The sequence below is a fragment of the Fistularia commersonii genome, chromosome 2 (genome assembly GCF_037954325.1).
Source record: "Fistularia commersonii isolate RoL2024-O1a breed Wild chromosome 2, RoL_Fcom_v1.0, whole genome shotgun sequence".
Lineage (NCBI taxonomy): Eukaryota > Metazoa > Chordata > Actinopteri > Syngnathiformes > Fistulariidae > Fistularia > Fistularia commersonii.
In genome coordinates, this window is record NC_141285.1 from 18,267,415 (window position 1) to 18,282,678 (window position 15,264).

Below are 15,264 nucleotides of genomic sequence, written 5' to 3' on the forward strand. Positions count from 1 at the left end.
TTGGAGCAAATACATTTCAGCTCAAACGGGGAGAACGACCTCAGCGAGTACTCATGACACCCAGACAAACTGACGCGCCTTTCAGAAGTGTGTAATTGTCGAAATGTCCGTGGAGGATAAACTGCAACGTTTGTCAGCAGATATAAAGAAAAAACGGCAACCATTTGCATGTCATTACAAAGACATGTCTGATCATATCAGTGATTTAAAATGCTGACAGCCTGCATGTACTCATTTCACAGAGCGTTGCATTCTTCCCTACCTTTGGCAAAGTATACTTGGGAAGCTTCATGGGGTAGAAGGAATTCCTCTTATAGGATACATAATGGACAGGTTGGCTGCCTACTGGCACCTAGACAAACAGAATTGCGAAATTCACAGGATATCCAGCTTTTAGAGTAAAAACAATTTTAACATTGCAGATTGTAAACAGCATGTAACAAACCATTTAGGCCGTGATCAAAACTATGGGTTTACAACCAATTATGATGCTGTGCATTATAGCAGAAATGCAATGTACAAATACACAACACAGTGATTTCAATTTCATGCCATCCCTTCCTTGGATAATGGCCCCTTTTGGTTAATGAAAAACATGACTGTATATTAAGATGCAATTCAATGCTGCGGTTCTACAGCTTTTAATTGCCTTTTAATGAAGCCAGACCTTGCAATAAAAACCCACCTGGATGAAAACGTATTCATCCTGAACGACCAGGGAATTAGGGATGATAAATCCAGGGAAGGGTTTGCCCTTGTTTCCATCAGAGCAATTCTGAAGTTTACAAGTTATGTACTGTGACCCTGTGGGTAAACAAGACATGGGTACTTAAAATAACAAAGAGGAAACAACAAATAACCTTCTCTAGTCCAAAATCAAGGTTTAGCTTTGCTTATGCTGATGGTATTAACCGAACCATAGAAGCGAAACTTTGTGGGCCAATTCTTATCCTCACGACTAGACGAAGTAGAGAGAGCTGTCCCAAAGTGTTAGCATCAGCCAAATGAGGTGGTCTCCTCAGGGACAAGGCATTAACACAGAGGGCTTTATGGAAGTCCCCTCTCTCCAATGGCCAAGAAAAAAAAAGCCAAGTCACAGCCTGAAAAATGAATTAGCTTAATCGTATGAAGAGTCTCCACATAGCGATTGAAAGGAGCACTTGAGTACATAGAGAGGGGGAAAAAAAATCTCTGATTCATTTTGAATATCAAGGTTTATGAATTATGTCTATGTCTTGGATTTGATTCGACATGTGCACATAATTCTGTCTGGAATAATATTCTCTGACAGATTAGAGAGAGGGTGGGACGGTCTGACCTTATGCGACTTCCAAATGTCATGGTTTTCCAACATTTACTGTCCATGTCGACATAGTAACTTGGCGTTATTACTCACGTCCATCAGAGACACTGATCTCCAAGTGGATTATCCCTTGCTCTTTGTCTAAACCCAATCTGGACCTGAAATGTTACAACAAACATCTGAGAAACACTATATTTTTGATCGTGGGAGAGGAACATAAACATTTTTTTCTTTGAATCGTGTATATTTGTAACATAAATCAAGTTTGTGGCCCATAATCACAGCGCACAGCTCAACATGCTTATTGAGAGCAGTTTAGACTAATCTGGCTTTTTTGTCCCAGATTGTATTTAACCACCCAAAATGATTCTACTAAATTGCTTATATCTTGGTGTGCGCGATAATGACATTATAAAATGGGAATTAGGCTGGCAAAATATTTACACCCATTAAATTGCCAGGCATAAACAAACATGCAGTCTAAAAGCATGGGTGTTAATGTTTTCAACAGCTGATGAGAGCGTTAAGTTGATATGAAATACTTGACCTGACACACAAAAGGTTAGTAAGAAGTAGATAGGAAATTAAACTTTGCCACACATTTCCAAAAAAAAAACCAGAATCCAGCCCTGATTCTAAAATGAATTCCATTGCCGACAAGCTCTCTGAAAAGATGATAAGATTATTCATTCAATATTTCCCATTCAGTCTAAACAACATGGAAATTGTAAGTTCTAAATAAAACATTTATAAGAATACATACTAAAAGGAAATTATAATATCCCTGAGCAGTATACATAGGTCATCATACCACTATAAAATCGGATGGAAAAGCCATTCACGCAATGAATGTATAGGGCTCTACAGCAATCATTTCAGTTTTACAGTCACCAAAGATTCAATGTGTTATTAGTTCACAAAAGTTAATTTTGATCTGGATGTGGTACGGGAGAAAAGGGGGATTACAAGCCACTGCTGTGATCTTTACAGTCCCCTTGGGACCATCAATAACCCGTTCTTAACCGGAGACCTGATGGACATCTGACCCTAACTGCCCTTAATGGGTAAGGTGTATTTAGCCATTTTATTCACTTTCAATATATTCTTCACGATAGATGTTAAGCGGCAGGATTGACCACACGTATTAATAGCAGCTGTTGTGACGGGAGATGGGTTTCTCCTCATTCTCCATGCCATGTCCGAAGTATAATATAAAAAGCCGCTGTCCTGCTTCCCTCAGCACTCTGTAATTGCCTCACAGCTCCATCTCTTTTAATGGACTTTCTGTCAAATACTTCATCCAATTCTATCAGCAAAACAGCAGGCCTTGCTCTTAAATAAAGCCACGGCAATGTAACACTGTGTTCCCCCATAACTAACACATACCTCAATGTCTGCCTTGCAAGTCTGCCGGTTAACATGTTTTTGTAAATCACACTTGGCAGATATTTTAGATGCGCATTGCACGGAACGATGAAAGTAATTCTTTTATCGGTGAGGCAGATTTACCGGCAGTTGACTTATTTCCCAAAGACAAAAAAACAATTCATCATCCAAAATGACTTTTTTTTTTTGTTTTTTTTTTTTTAACGCTAGACTTCAGGATGCAATAATTAGCCACTACTGGCACAGCAGTTCTGCATTATCCCTAAAAAGTGAAATGAAAAATGAGTATCGCACATCCACTTTCATTTTGAGCATAATTAAAAATAGCTGCATTCTAGTATTCTTTTTTTAACTTCACTAAGTCTCCTTTTCCCGACCTGAATTTTATAGTCTGATTTACAACTGAATCATTGTGTTTTCCGGATCATTGCAGCTGCTGCAAAAATACTTTACTCCAATCCAATGTACTTTTACCTCACAATGTGAGGTTCTGCTCTTTTCAGCTATATTCAAAGGTATATCTGTAGGATTCTTTCCAAACTCAAAAAACAGACATTAAATCAATGCCACATTTACATCCATCCACTTAATTGCTAACACACTTAGTCGGTTCAATAGAAATTACCTATCAACCAAAACAGATGAGTGATTGATGGTTATTGTTCAGATATGAACACCCTTCTAAAACACTTCTCGAAATATTTCATGAGGGGATGCATTCAACATATTAAATATTAATAAGGACGTATAAACTACACGCTTAGTACATTATGTTAAAAAAAAGGCAAAAGAAAAATAAATCATTAACAAATACTAAAACCCAACTCAGCTTGTTAAATAGTAAAAGGGGGGAGTTACATGAACAATTATCTATTTTAGCTTGACTTGAATCTAATCTGCCTTTGTGTCCAATTTAAATCCAAGAATGTTTTTTTTTTTTGTCTCTTCTTTCACAGTGACAGAACAGTAAACAATAATCCTTCAACAGTCTATGCAGCATGTAAACAAGCATTTCCCCTCTGTATTAATGATATGTGTGTAAACAGAAGGGAGCAATCCATACAAACTACTTCATAAATGTATGCTTGATATGCATGTGTCAGTGCACAGTCAGTTTAATTCTCCAGCATATACCAGCATTTCTGTCCCAGAAAAGACAAACCCTCTGTGAAATGATTGGTTTTTGATCTCACCAGTAGAATCTGTTGGGGACAACGTTGTCTTGCACAAGCTGCCACCGCTTCCCAAATTCAACGGAGACATAGAGCTGAAAAGTGAGAGGAAAATATTGGAGAAATGAGTAAGAGTGCAGCAGTAGTTTCATAGTTCTCTGCTGGTTTATAAGCAACTTTTTCATGAGGGCAGGTGTATATTTTTGTACAGTACATATTTTGATGTTTCTGAAACATTGCATCAATTAACATGATGTGCACCACGTATGAGTTTTTTTTTTTTTAATTTGATACTATTTGTATCTCTCCATCTCTCCATATCAGATGGAGAGATGGAGGGATATCAAAGGTCAAGAATATATTTGATTGGGTGGGTTGTTTCATTTTGATTTTGTTTTCCCCTCTTGGCTTTCTGAAAGTCAAACAGACAGGCAATATAAAGAGAAAGGTTGACAATGAAAGTTGCCATTAATGATGACATATATTGCGCTGTAATCGATGGGGTATTAGTTTTTTAATATTTGCTTAGTCAATATTTTACTTAGGTTAATATGTCACCCTAAATGTAGATGTTTTGAGGATCAATTTGGTGACCAAACATTTAAGGGCTTTGTCCAAAAGCAGATAACGACAACTAAAATTGCTCCATCTAAAAAATGTAATTCCCTCAAGCCATAATGTATCATGTTGTTTGAAGAAATGTGATTATGCACTAGTAGTAATTTTAAAATCTTACAATTTGCAACGATTTCGGGATTTTGATGGCAGTAAGTGTTAGACACTTGAAAAAAATTTCCTGCCAAAAAGTGCACCTTGCAGCAACTCAGCATGACTCCATTCTAATTGGTGTAATTTTTACTGTCATTGTATCATGCTTTTCCTCAAAAAGTATTGGCCTTTTTGTTGATTTTTTTGCAAGTTACACCTCTTTGTAAGAACTGAGAGGGTCTGTGATCATTCTATAATGACAGAGACAAGTATTTGAAACTCAAGGCTTTACAAGGATTAGCAGAATTATTTTGACTCATTTCTGCACTTACAACTTTTAAGAGAAGTGACAGATAATCAATGGATGGAAAATGAAACCGCACTATGATTATTTTCTTTTTGAGCAATAAAAGATAAAAGATAACGTTTCACTTTACAAAGACATACAAAATGACCTGAGGGCAAACTCCTCGAGAGCATCTATATTTTGACCGTTGATGGGTCTCGACCGTGCTTTCATCTTCCTCACTGCACCATTTATCTCACTTCTCAGACCTTGACTGTTTTTTCTCTGAAAATCAAGTCCTCCAACAGCATGCTGTGGAGTTTTGATGCCTGTGGTATTGAGCAAAGTAGACAGTGGGGTTCTCACTCGGCGTAATGAAGGCTGCACAAGTGTATATTAGGTATTCCTCATGTTGCTAGGGACATGAATTGGTTCACAAGGTCACATATTGGAAGAATGGGACTTGCCTCCCATTTGAGGACAGAAAGCAAATGTGTGCAATATGAATCCTTAAATACTGAATGAAGATGGAAAATTAATTTCTGCCAAGACAGACAGAGAGAGTGACTCTTATAGTGTATATGTAGAGGTCTCGCTCATTGCTAAATGCTAGAACCAATTCGTGGGAGCAGGTTAGCTGCCTCTGTCCTGGCAAATAGAAGATGTCTTTATTCATGAAGACAAAGCCTTGTTTCAAAACAAAGGAAACAATGGTTGTGGTAAAACAATGGTATTCTGGCAGCAAGGTGGAACAGTGTTTAGCAGTTCTACCTCACAGCGAGATAGCCCCTGGTTTGATCCAGGGGGGGCCTTTCTATGTCGAGTTTGCATGTTCTCCCCATATCTGCGAGGGTTTCCTCCCACATTCCAAAAACATGCGTTGGGTACAATCTGGAGACCCCCTATTGCCCAAGCTAAGAATAAGAGCGCTAATTGCTGCATATCTCTAAATGTGGCCCTGTGATTGCCTGGTGACTCGTTCAGGTTGAACCCCACCTCTCGCCTGATGGCAGTTGGGAAAAATTCCAACCCTGAGTGCAGGACAAGAAGTATAGATAATGAAAGAATCAATGAATGAATGCATGTTTCCCTCGCTAATCGTTGCAAGGGGTGATGACCCGTCAAGTTCGTGCAGTGTGCTGTGTGTGTGTGTGTGTGAGTCTGTGTGTGCATGAGCAAAAACTTGTGGAAACGCTGACCGTGCTCACAAAGTAGGTCTAAACTTCAGAGAAGTAAAAGATGAGTACGTGACATATTTTGGCTTGTTAAAAGTAAGCTGAGGGGAAAGCTCTGGCCTCTGTGGAGAATATGCGCAAAAAATGTATTTTTGTTTTAATTTGTAGCTAAAGGGGGATAACACAACTGATGTTTATAAGTGAATGTAAGTATTAGCTCAATTCATCAATGTGATCTTTTGCAAAATGATGCTAAAAATGCGATGGAGCCTTGGAGCTACCATTAGCTGGATTGATTTTAAAACAGCAAACTCTCCCTGGGTTCTTCAGTTTAGCGAAGATGTGGCAGCTGCAGTTCAGTTAGCAGATTCAGGTTTACACAGCTGAGTCCATTAGCCTACTGTGATATCACAGGGAACTGAACTGCTCATCGCTCCGCTTCATTTCATGTGACTGCACAACCTGGCAATCAGGTGATTCCGTAAAGCTCAAATTTAAATTCATTCTACAGATCTGTCCTATTAATTAGACTTACAAAGAAAAAGAACGTGTCAATCACAAGCAGTTACCTCCGATGTGCTCGGTGAGTGCTCACCAGTCAGTCCAAAGAAGCAGGGCTGCCAATTACAGCTACAGACATTTTAAGATTTTGTAAAAAGAGTGGCTATAACTCCCACTGTGCCATCATAAATTAAACAACCTATATAGAATGTATACTTGAAAAGATGCCAAAAACATGCTTGAGCTTTTACAATGAAAAAGATGTGGGTTTGGTTGCCCTTCTAACAGCAATTCCCAACCAAAAGTCATGTTTTGTTTCACTGTGTGGTTGTTCCATTGCTTATCTAGCCAGTGACAGGTTATGGAACTGGCTACTTTTGGTGACTGTCTGCATCTGTTTGTTTTCACCAAAAATATAAAATTAATTGAGGGAGAAGAGACCAATTCTCTTTGGTATTTTAGTGAATTCAGGCTGCTGGGTATATCAAATAAGTTACACAAAAAATAAAGCAATTGTTGTCGGTTAGAAAATTTGCGCAGAACACCATAATTATTTATTATGCATGGTATTATAAATGCTTGTGCTCTACTGAAATATTTTTCGGATGAATACCAATTACGGCATATTTTCTACAGTAGAAAGGTCACATCATAATTGGTGTAATAAGTCCTCCACGTCATATCTATCATATGGTTTTCTTGTTTCTCCAAAATATAAATACTAAAAGCATTAAGACATAACATGCTCAATAATACATATGAAAAATGCACACCAGCTGTGATACAATGAATTTGCTGATGCAGCTGATAACTTCTAGCCCACATTGAAAATATGAGTAAATCCCGCTGCTAGTATCAGCAATCATCGAATTTTCATATCATTTTCCCCCATAGATATCAAAATTGTCATTAATTTTGAGTGTGTCTGACAAAATGCTTACACCGAGGAAGCAAGGGCATGACAAGCAAAGAGAAATCCAACAGAACATCTTTTGTAACCATCCAGAAGGTGCCTCGACATATATTGCGTTTTTATGTGATGCCATCCGACAGATACACGTTACCTTTCGGTCATGACTGTAAGCCAGGATCCAGTCCTCTTGCTCAGGGTGAAAAAGAAGGCTGAGGATATCAAAGGCTAAGCTGTGTTTCTGATAGGATGCCCCTTCGTCAAGGCTAATGAGCAGACTGCTCTCCACCTCCGGGTCAGTCAGTAACATGATCTGAGACAAGACAAGAAAGGAGATGGGGGAATCAGCAGCCCAACTTGACAGCAACTGTGCCGCAGGGTTTAAGAGTGATAGAGCGGCACTGTTGCGGGATTGCTTTATCGTAAAAATGGATAGCACATGACTATTTGTACACATTGATATGATGAGTCATTACAGGGCCTCTGAGCAAGATCGCCAAAACACGAGCAAGAAAATACAAGCAGCGGTGTGTGAGGGAAGAGGAAAGTATAGCACTTTAACAAGACACCCTGCAGGGAATAGCACAGATGACAATTAAATTAAATGCTTATGAAAACAGATGCTGCACTATTAATGAGCGTCATAACAGCATGATGAATGAAATGCTTTCCAAACATTAGTGATTGAGATACATGGACTCTGGTGAGAGGGGGAAGGGTGAATTTTCTGTTTCGTCATTTCATCTTGCAAACAGTATTTAACAGGGAAGGTTATTAAAAAATATTTCCTTACCTTTCTTTTGTTGTTTGGACTCACATACAGATAGCTCAGTATGGTTTTCGGCCCAACTTTCTCATTAAGTTTCTCATATGTGGTCCCATAATCGGTTGACCTAAAATTCAATTACAGGACAGAGTAAAAGCAGAAAGGCACTGCAGCTACTAGTTAAGATGCTGATTGTATCATTAAGTATTTCAGGCAAGCGGAAAATTGCAACAGCAGACATCACGAACAAATGTAATAGATGGATAAAGATTTCACTTAATTATCAAAACAAACAAGGCTATGGAAAGAGATATTGTTGTTATCATTATAAGTGTTATTTGTATTATTATTATTATTATCATTATTATTATTATTATTGTTATTATTATTATTATTATCATTATACTGATGCTGTAGGATAAACTTGTCTAAATTCTGTCTCTTGTGGGTACAAGCTTACATAACTATTTTGAGGAACGTATTCCTCCAATGCCTTTAAATCAACTTTGTAAGACACCTTTGAAAAACAGAAAAGTAAATCATTAATAGTGAAAATGTTTTTTCAGAGCTCATCTGTTGGTGTTACCACAAAAAATTGATATTAGTTTTGGTTTCCTTGACATTTTTGAGTACAAGCTCTCTTTTGTGTGTTTTTATTAATTTACTTCTGGTCGAACAAAAAAGAAATACAAAAAAATTAAAAATACATTCAGTTGTAACAGCCAAATTCAATTTGTATTTTCCTCACTGTCAGTGCCATAATAACAAAAGACTTACCTCCATAGAGAACTCTCTGTCACTCTCCCAGTATTGAAGTCGTAGTATTTTGTCAACATGAGGATCACCTGTAAAAAAGATCAGAAAGATTATTCACTTTTAATGAGTAGTTCACCTGCACTGAATCCATAAAGATTGCAGGCTTGTGTCTTTTAGGGTTGTCAAAGGAAAAAGCTTTATTAAAATCTAAATCACCTTTGATGATTTGTCAACCCAGCGCCCTCTTGTTAAGCCTTGCGCATATTCTCGGGGGAAATGCGTATTTTATAGATGTTACAATGTCACTATCAGTGTCACCTCAATGACACTCTCATTCATTGCTGGCAAGCCAGGCCTCATAAATATCATAGATCCCATTTTTTGTAGGGGTTCATAAAAAGTGTAATAGTGTTTTCTACAATACCTGTCTTTACATTGGACATTTAAAGCTGCGGCTTTCAAAAGGCACTCACTATATCAATAAACTGCTCATGGCAGATATTTCTACATTAATGCTCATTTTGATAAAATAACCTTTACCCTTAAAGCTGTGCCTTTATTGTACGCACTGATTTATATGTTCTTTTTAAATAATTGAAACCATCACATTCATTCAATCAAAAGAAGACATTTGTTTTTTGAGTCACACCATTTTATGGAAACTCAGAGAAGAAACACAGATTCACATGGTGCCCTACGTCGCATAGATACATTAATCACTTGAACAGAGCCCCTTTTGCACTCAGTAATCATAAATTCTGCTGATCACATAGCCCTCTTGAGTAGCCTTTCAAGGCCTCTTGTTCAGCCTTTTATGCCTATCTCCTAATTATCAAGTGTTATGGCTGTTTGGGCTAACGCTCCCAGTCTAAACCCAGGAGTCTGCCATGTGAAATAAAAATTTTAACAAGTACAAGTACATTTTCTTTTTAAGGTTTTATTCAAAGTATACAATTCAATCCTCCTCTCCCAATATAAGTCTTCCCCCTTGAGAAAATAATTGCTTTAGTGAACCAGAACGTAATAGACACCAACAGTACACATCTTCGATAGCTCCTAGCCTGAAAGGTTGAACCCAGTATTTTGCAGGAAATATTATATCATTTATGCAGCATTAGGACCCGCAAAATGTCCCTGTGAGTAGTATTACTTCTTTCTGGGTCTTATTTAATACCTACACTCAGACACATGCACATGCACAATCAAACTCACACAAACTCTAATGTCACGCAGTGTGCCCACTACTTCACAAGAAACAATTAGAGTTTACTTCTTAGTCTTGGATAAGGTAACAATCACTGTCAAGAGTTTATCAGCCAAAATAGTGTTCTGTTGCGGGTGCACACTGTGAATTAGAATAACAAGAACAAGGATTAAAGGTGGCCATCCTTTAGGAAAATGCACAGACCCATAACACCCTTCTTCAGCTAATCCCTTCAGGGGTTTTGTTATGGACGAGGAAAAACATAAGCGCCACAATGTCACATAGCGTGAAGCTTAATTGCATTTTTTGACAGTGTATATTTGTATCAATCATTCCAATTGCATTTTAATGACATAATTAATATCTATTTCCCTATGTGTATTTGATGCCTCATACTCTGTGCATTGGGCATTTTTCAGTCTTTGTATTCCAAGAATACTTGTACATCATTTCTGTCATTCATTAGAGTATTAGGCTACATGAGGATAAGTGTATATCAACCTTTAAGTTGCAGTATATAGATATTGTAAAACATTTATTGCATTGCTTGGGCTGTTGCTGTAGCCCCAGGGGCTAATTATAAAGGTATATTTATTCAACAATTTCTAAATGTCATGGTCTCATAAGGCCAATGAAAAAAAAATACAAATAGAGTCAATCTATGTCCATTAAACAACTTGAATAAACAACAAAATAAAAAATCTAATCTTACAAAATTAATTAAGAGGGAAAATGATTTAATCAGTTCTAATGAATGTACTTCTGTAACTACATGTGCCTTAATTACACGGTAACAAAAAAAGACTGGATCCAAGCCCTCTGCGTACCCTTTTAAAATCAAACTGCAGTGGGCTGAGGGTTTCGATCTCTGGCTTCTGTAGAGACAGTGTCAGAGTTCCTCCACTCAAATTGCTTCTGATGAGCAAATTGTTCCCCTGCTCCATCAATATACGAATGTGAATATGTATGGTTGCAAAAGGCAAGTAATATTATTTGAGTGCCATTAAAGTGGAAAGAATCTATAAAGAACCCATTTTAAAGGTTCATTGTTGTGTTCAATTTGTTTCCTAATTATATGGCCTCTTTGCCAATAAGCTGATGCAGGAAACTCCAGCCACGCTCTTACTTTGTGCTGAACATATGGAATACTTTCATATCCACAAATCCTGTTATAGAAAATGTCTAGACGGGGTTGGAAAGATTTATGGTCTTCCAATAAATTGGCCTTTATACATTCCAAAAGTCATAGCCTCACGGACGCTGTCCTATAACTCACAGCAGTCTGAAAATTAGGACAAATTATGCCCCCCTTCTGTATGGCAATTAAATTTATGCATTTACTTGGGTGAGATCCAGGATTACAAGGAGATGTAATTTGCATCCACCACATTGTTTAAATACTTTCTGGGGAAAACGCAAGGTAGAGGCTCCGTGATCGCAGTAAATGTCAAAACAGTGATTCAGTATTCACTTTGTAGATGGTTCTGTGTGAGATTGGCGTTTGAAGTTCAGCTTGTTACACGTGCCATTAGATGGCGGTCCCCGAACAAAGGCTCCTCTTTAATGACAGTGCTATAGTGGCAAAACTTAATCTCTAAATCAAAATAAAGCCACCATTCATTGCCACATCTCTCCCTTTGAATTTCAACCCAGCTTTCATTTTTGACGTCAGGTACCATGTTGCGCATAGACTATTAGACTGGAGTAGTGCAGACATATCCCCTGGATTACCTGGCATCCAAAAGCAAGCAAATTGATTTTTCATCCTCTAATCCTTTGTAAATCTTAAACCTTGGAGGTAAATGTACTGGGATGACTTTGATCATTATGTAAAAATGAATGGAGGCATAATGGTGTCTTAAAGGGCTTAGGTTGGAGAGATTAGTGGTGTGAAATTAAGGTATGGTATAAAAAGGAGAATGAGTGGGATATTGAGAGAGTGGAAGAGGAAGGTGGGTGCGAGAGTGTTGCTGAAGGATGAGCACCTTCAACAAATGATAGGAGCAACACATTCATTTCAACTCTCACCATCCCGTTGATCCAGCCGTATCAGCTGTTAGGATTAAGTTGCCTCATCAATAAAACTGTCATCACATTTAGCCACTGCAATTAAACAGATGGATGATTCCATAAAAGCAATTGTTGCCAGCATCACTGACTGGAATATTAATAATAAAGACAAATATGAAACATTAAGCACTGGTCATGCGCCTTTGCCCCGTGTATGTTGCAATACAGGTGCCAACTCCTCAACCCCTGGCTGGAATGAGCAAGATAACACAATTATCATTGCATGGTTTCACGATTAAGAGAACATTGACGACCCGAATGCACAGGAAGTAACAGCGGTTACAAAAGTCTTTGGTGTTTGTTCAGGATTTATGAGGCAACAAATAATAAATTAAAGTCATTAAAGCTGGGAACCAAACATAGGAGTGTCTCCAAAAAAACAAACTGGAAAGGTACTATACACCATGAAACAGGGCGCCTGGCAGAGGTAAATCTAGGAAAACAAAACTTGTAACTCGACTGGAATTACATATTTCAATCTGTTTGTGAGAAAATGAGAACGCTCACGTAAGTGATACTCTGTTTTATTCCTTGTGTCTATAAACAAACAAACTCGTGAAATTGTGTTATTCATCACTGCACTTGTAAAGTAATCAATAGTGATTCAAAACTAAAAACAAATAAATAAATAAGTTTGTGAATAATAATCAGCCCTAGTTTTTTCTTTCACATCGATTCATTAATTCGGCCCTTCCTCACATAACCAGCAGCCAAACAGCTGCAATAATAGTCCTGCGATCAGAAGAATCTGTGTCAAATATTTACTCTTCTTTGAGCTCTCATTCCGCCACAGCCACTGATGTTTAAATGTTTCTGTTTTTTGGTTGTCGTTTTTCCCACTGCAGTTCAGGTGGCTTAAAGTCATGGGTTTGAAATCACCAACTAAGCTCTCTGGTAAAACAGTATCAAGTAAACAATAGATAGAATAAAGTACTGAGTTAAGATGTATGGATCAGCAGACTGTTTCCTATACAAGACTCTCTCTATATATATGTGTGTGTGTGTATCAATCATACAATATCATATAAACAATATACACAGGTTTAGTGTCATCATGATATATGTGGTGATGATTACTGGAGAATTTAGGTGTCACAACTTGTCAAGGGGAGGGAAGAAGGTAGGCTGCAACATCTGTCTGCAAGATGTTAACACAGCAGCAGCGCTAACAATGTTGCAGCCACAAAAAATAAAACAAAATATAGATTTCTGATTAAAAGAAAAAAACAGAAAGCTTAGCAAATGTAATTAAAAAAACCCAGAAGTGGGTTAAGAACTATGTATGTATCATCCCTTGGTAAAATTAACACATTAAACAGAATTAGTTAACATACCTGATATGAAAACAATTGTTTGCTGCCCCATGACAGTGGAGCAACAGAAGCCAGCAGTAAAGCAGAGCCCTTATGCAGTTCGATACCACCTCAGCGACACGTGTAACATACAGAGGCTTTTGTCTGCCACATCAATTTATATCCCTTCATTAACAAAGGCAACATATCCTCATAGACCAGATGTTGTGCAGAAGCACTGTTGTTTGAAGTCAGATCTGTTGGCTCTCCCATTGAGAACCGGTCAACGGGATCATAAATTATAAAACAACTTCAAAATACCAGTTTGTAGAAAATGAACAAACCGAGCTTCATACAAGCTGATGAAACAATAGACTAATTTAGAGGACAGACAATTGTTTTGCATATGTAATTCCAATCCTGGGTAATTTTATAAATAGCCATACGAAAAATTATTCTCAAGTTTTAAACATTTGTGGTGAGTCTGAAGTCAGCTTTACTGAAACTGAAGCCACTGAGCCCAAGAGTCCGTTATCTTGTATGGGAGAAATATAATTGATCTGTGATCAAGTAGAATTTTAAATGGGTGTAGAGCAGACGCTTTACTAAAGTTTCATCTTTCAAGCAGAACAGCGGGCATCCAACTCGGAGGCTCATGTTAAGACAACAACCAAGTGTAGAAACAGAAGCTTGGTTGATAAGTCATCTGAAACGCCTTCCTTCCTCCTTTGGCTTATACTCGCGCATCATTTACTTCTTCACCCAGAATGAAAGACAAGGCTAGCTCAGCCTCTGGGCTGCAGCGACCTGCTGAGCATGGAGGCTTCAGCCTTCTGGGGGAAGGGAAGGGGGGAGATCGATGCAAGTAAGATTAGAAAGAAAACGGGCTGTTCTTTCAGCCAAACCCCAAAGTTGTATTCACTGTGCAAGGATATTATATTTAACTCTCCAACAGTTATTCTAGGAGTTCGAAGTGCTGAGAGAAATGCATGTTGACAATATTTTGACTCTTTAGTAAAGTCATTGTCAGTCAATTTGATTAAAAAATGGGGGTTGGGGAGGGACTTCACCTTGCCAACCCTTATTATAAGTGTCAACAGCCAGCACAATGAGCTCACATGCTGACTAAAAAAGATAAACAAAGTTGTACCCATGAACTCTTTGCCTCTCAATGGAGGCTACATTTGACTTGTGGGACATGTGAGGTTTTACCGTTGACCAAAAATAAACAAATTTTACACCAAAAACATTAGGACGAATCAGGTGTTTTATCATTTAGAGATCCGTAGATTTGGCATCAATTTAAATAAGGCTGTTTTAACAGATAAACACCTGTTTCCTTCCCAAATGTTGCTCATGTTTCTCTCAGATATGTTCACTAAATCATGAAACAACTCAAAGAAAATGCAAATAGATGTCTGCAGTGGAAAAAAACAGCAATCATCTCAATATGTGTTGCCATGCCAGGCAGTCCTTAACCCAGTGAAAAAATAAAGTCTTTGCCTGATTTTATCGAGTTTGAGCACTTTACACAGTACTTGGAGAGGACATAAAACCCAGAAGGAGGAAAAAAGGCTTGCCACACCGCAGGATTTCAAGGTGTTCAAGAGCTTCATCACAGGGAAAGGTTGGTTGCTTGGTAGAACTGAACTCAGCCTGTCATCAATTCCAGCACAGACCTGAAATTTTGAAGAAAACCTCCTGTCTGTTTCTCCATGCAATGAGGGTAATGCCT

At 38.0% G+C, this 15,264-nt stretch overlaps 1 protein-coding gene across 1 annotated transcript in view; it reads right to left on the reverse strand.

Annotated features, from left to right (window-relative positions):
* LOC147236613 (VPS10 domain-containing receptor SorCS1-like) overlaps positions 1–15,264 on the reverse strand; it is a 45,932-nt gene that overhangs the window by 22,703 nt on the left and 7,965 nt on the right. Inside the window, exons 2-8 of the mRNA XM_086171549.1 lie at positions 8,985–9,052; positions 8,235–8,334; positions 7,596–7,754; positions 3,883–3,956; positions 1,397–1,461; positions 686–804; positions 263–352 (exon numbers count right to left, since the gene is read on the reverse strand). Coding sequence (XP_086027675.1) covers positions 263–352; positions 686–804; positions 1,397–1,461; positions 3,883–3,956; positions 7,596–7,754; positions 8,235–8,334; positions 8,985–9,052 — 675 coding nt within the window. The remainder of the gene's footprint in view (positions 1–262; positions 353–685; positions 805–1,396; positions 1,462–3,882; positions 3,957–7,595; positions 7,755–8,234; positions 8,335–8,984; positions 9,053–15,264) is intronic.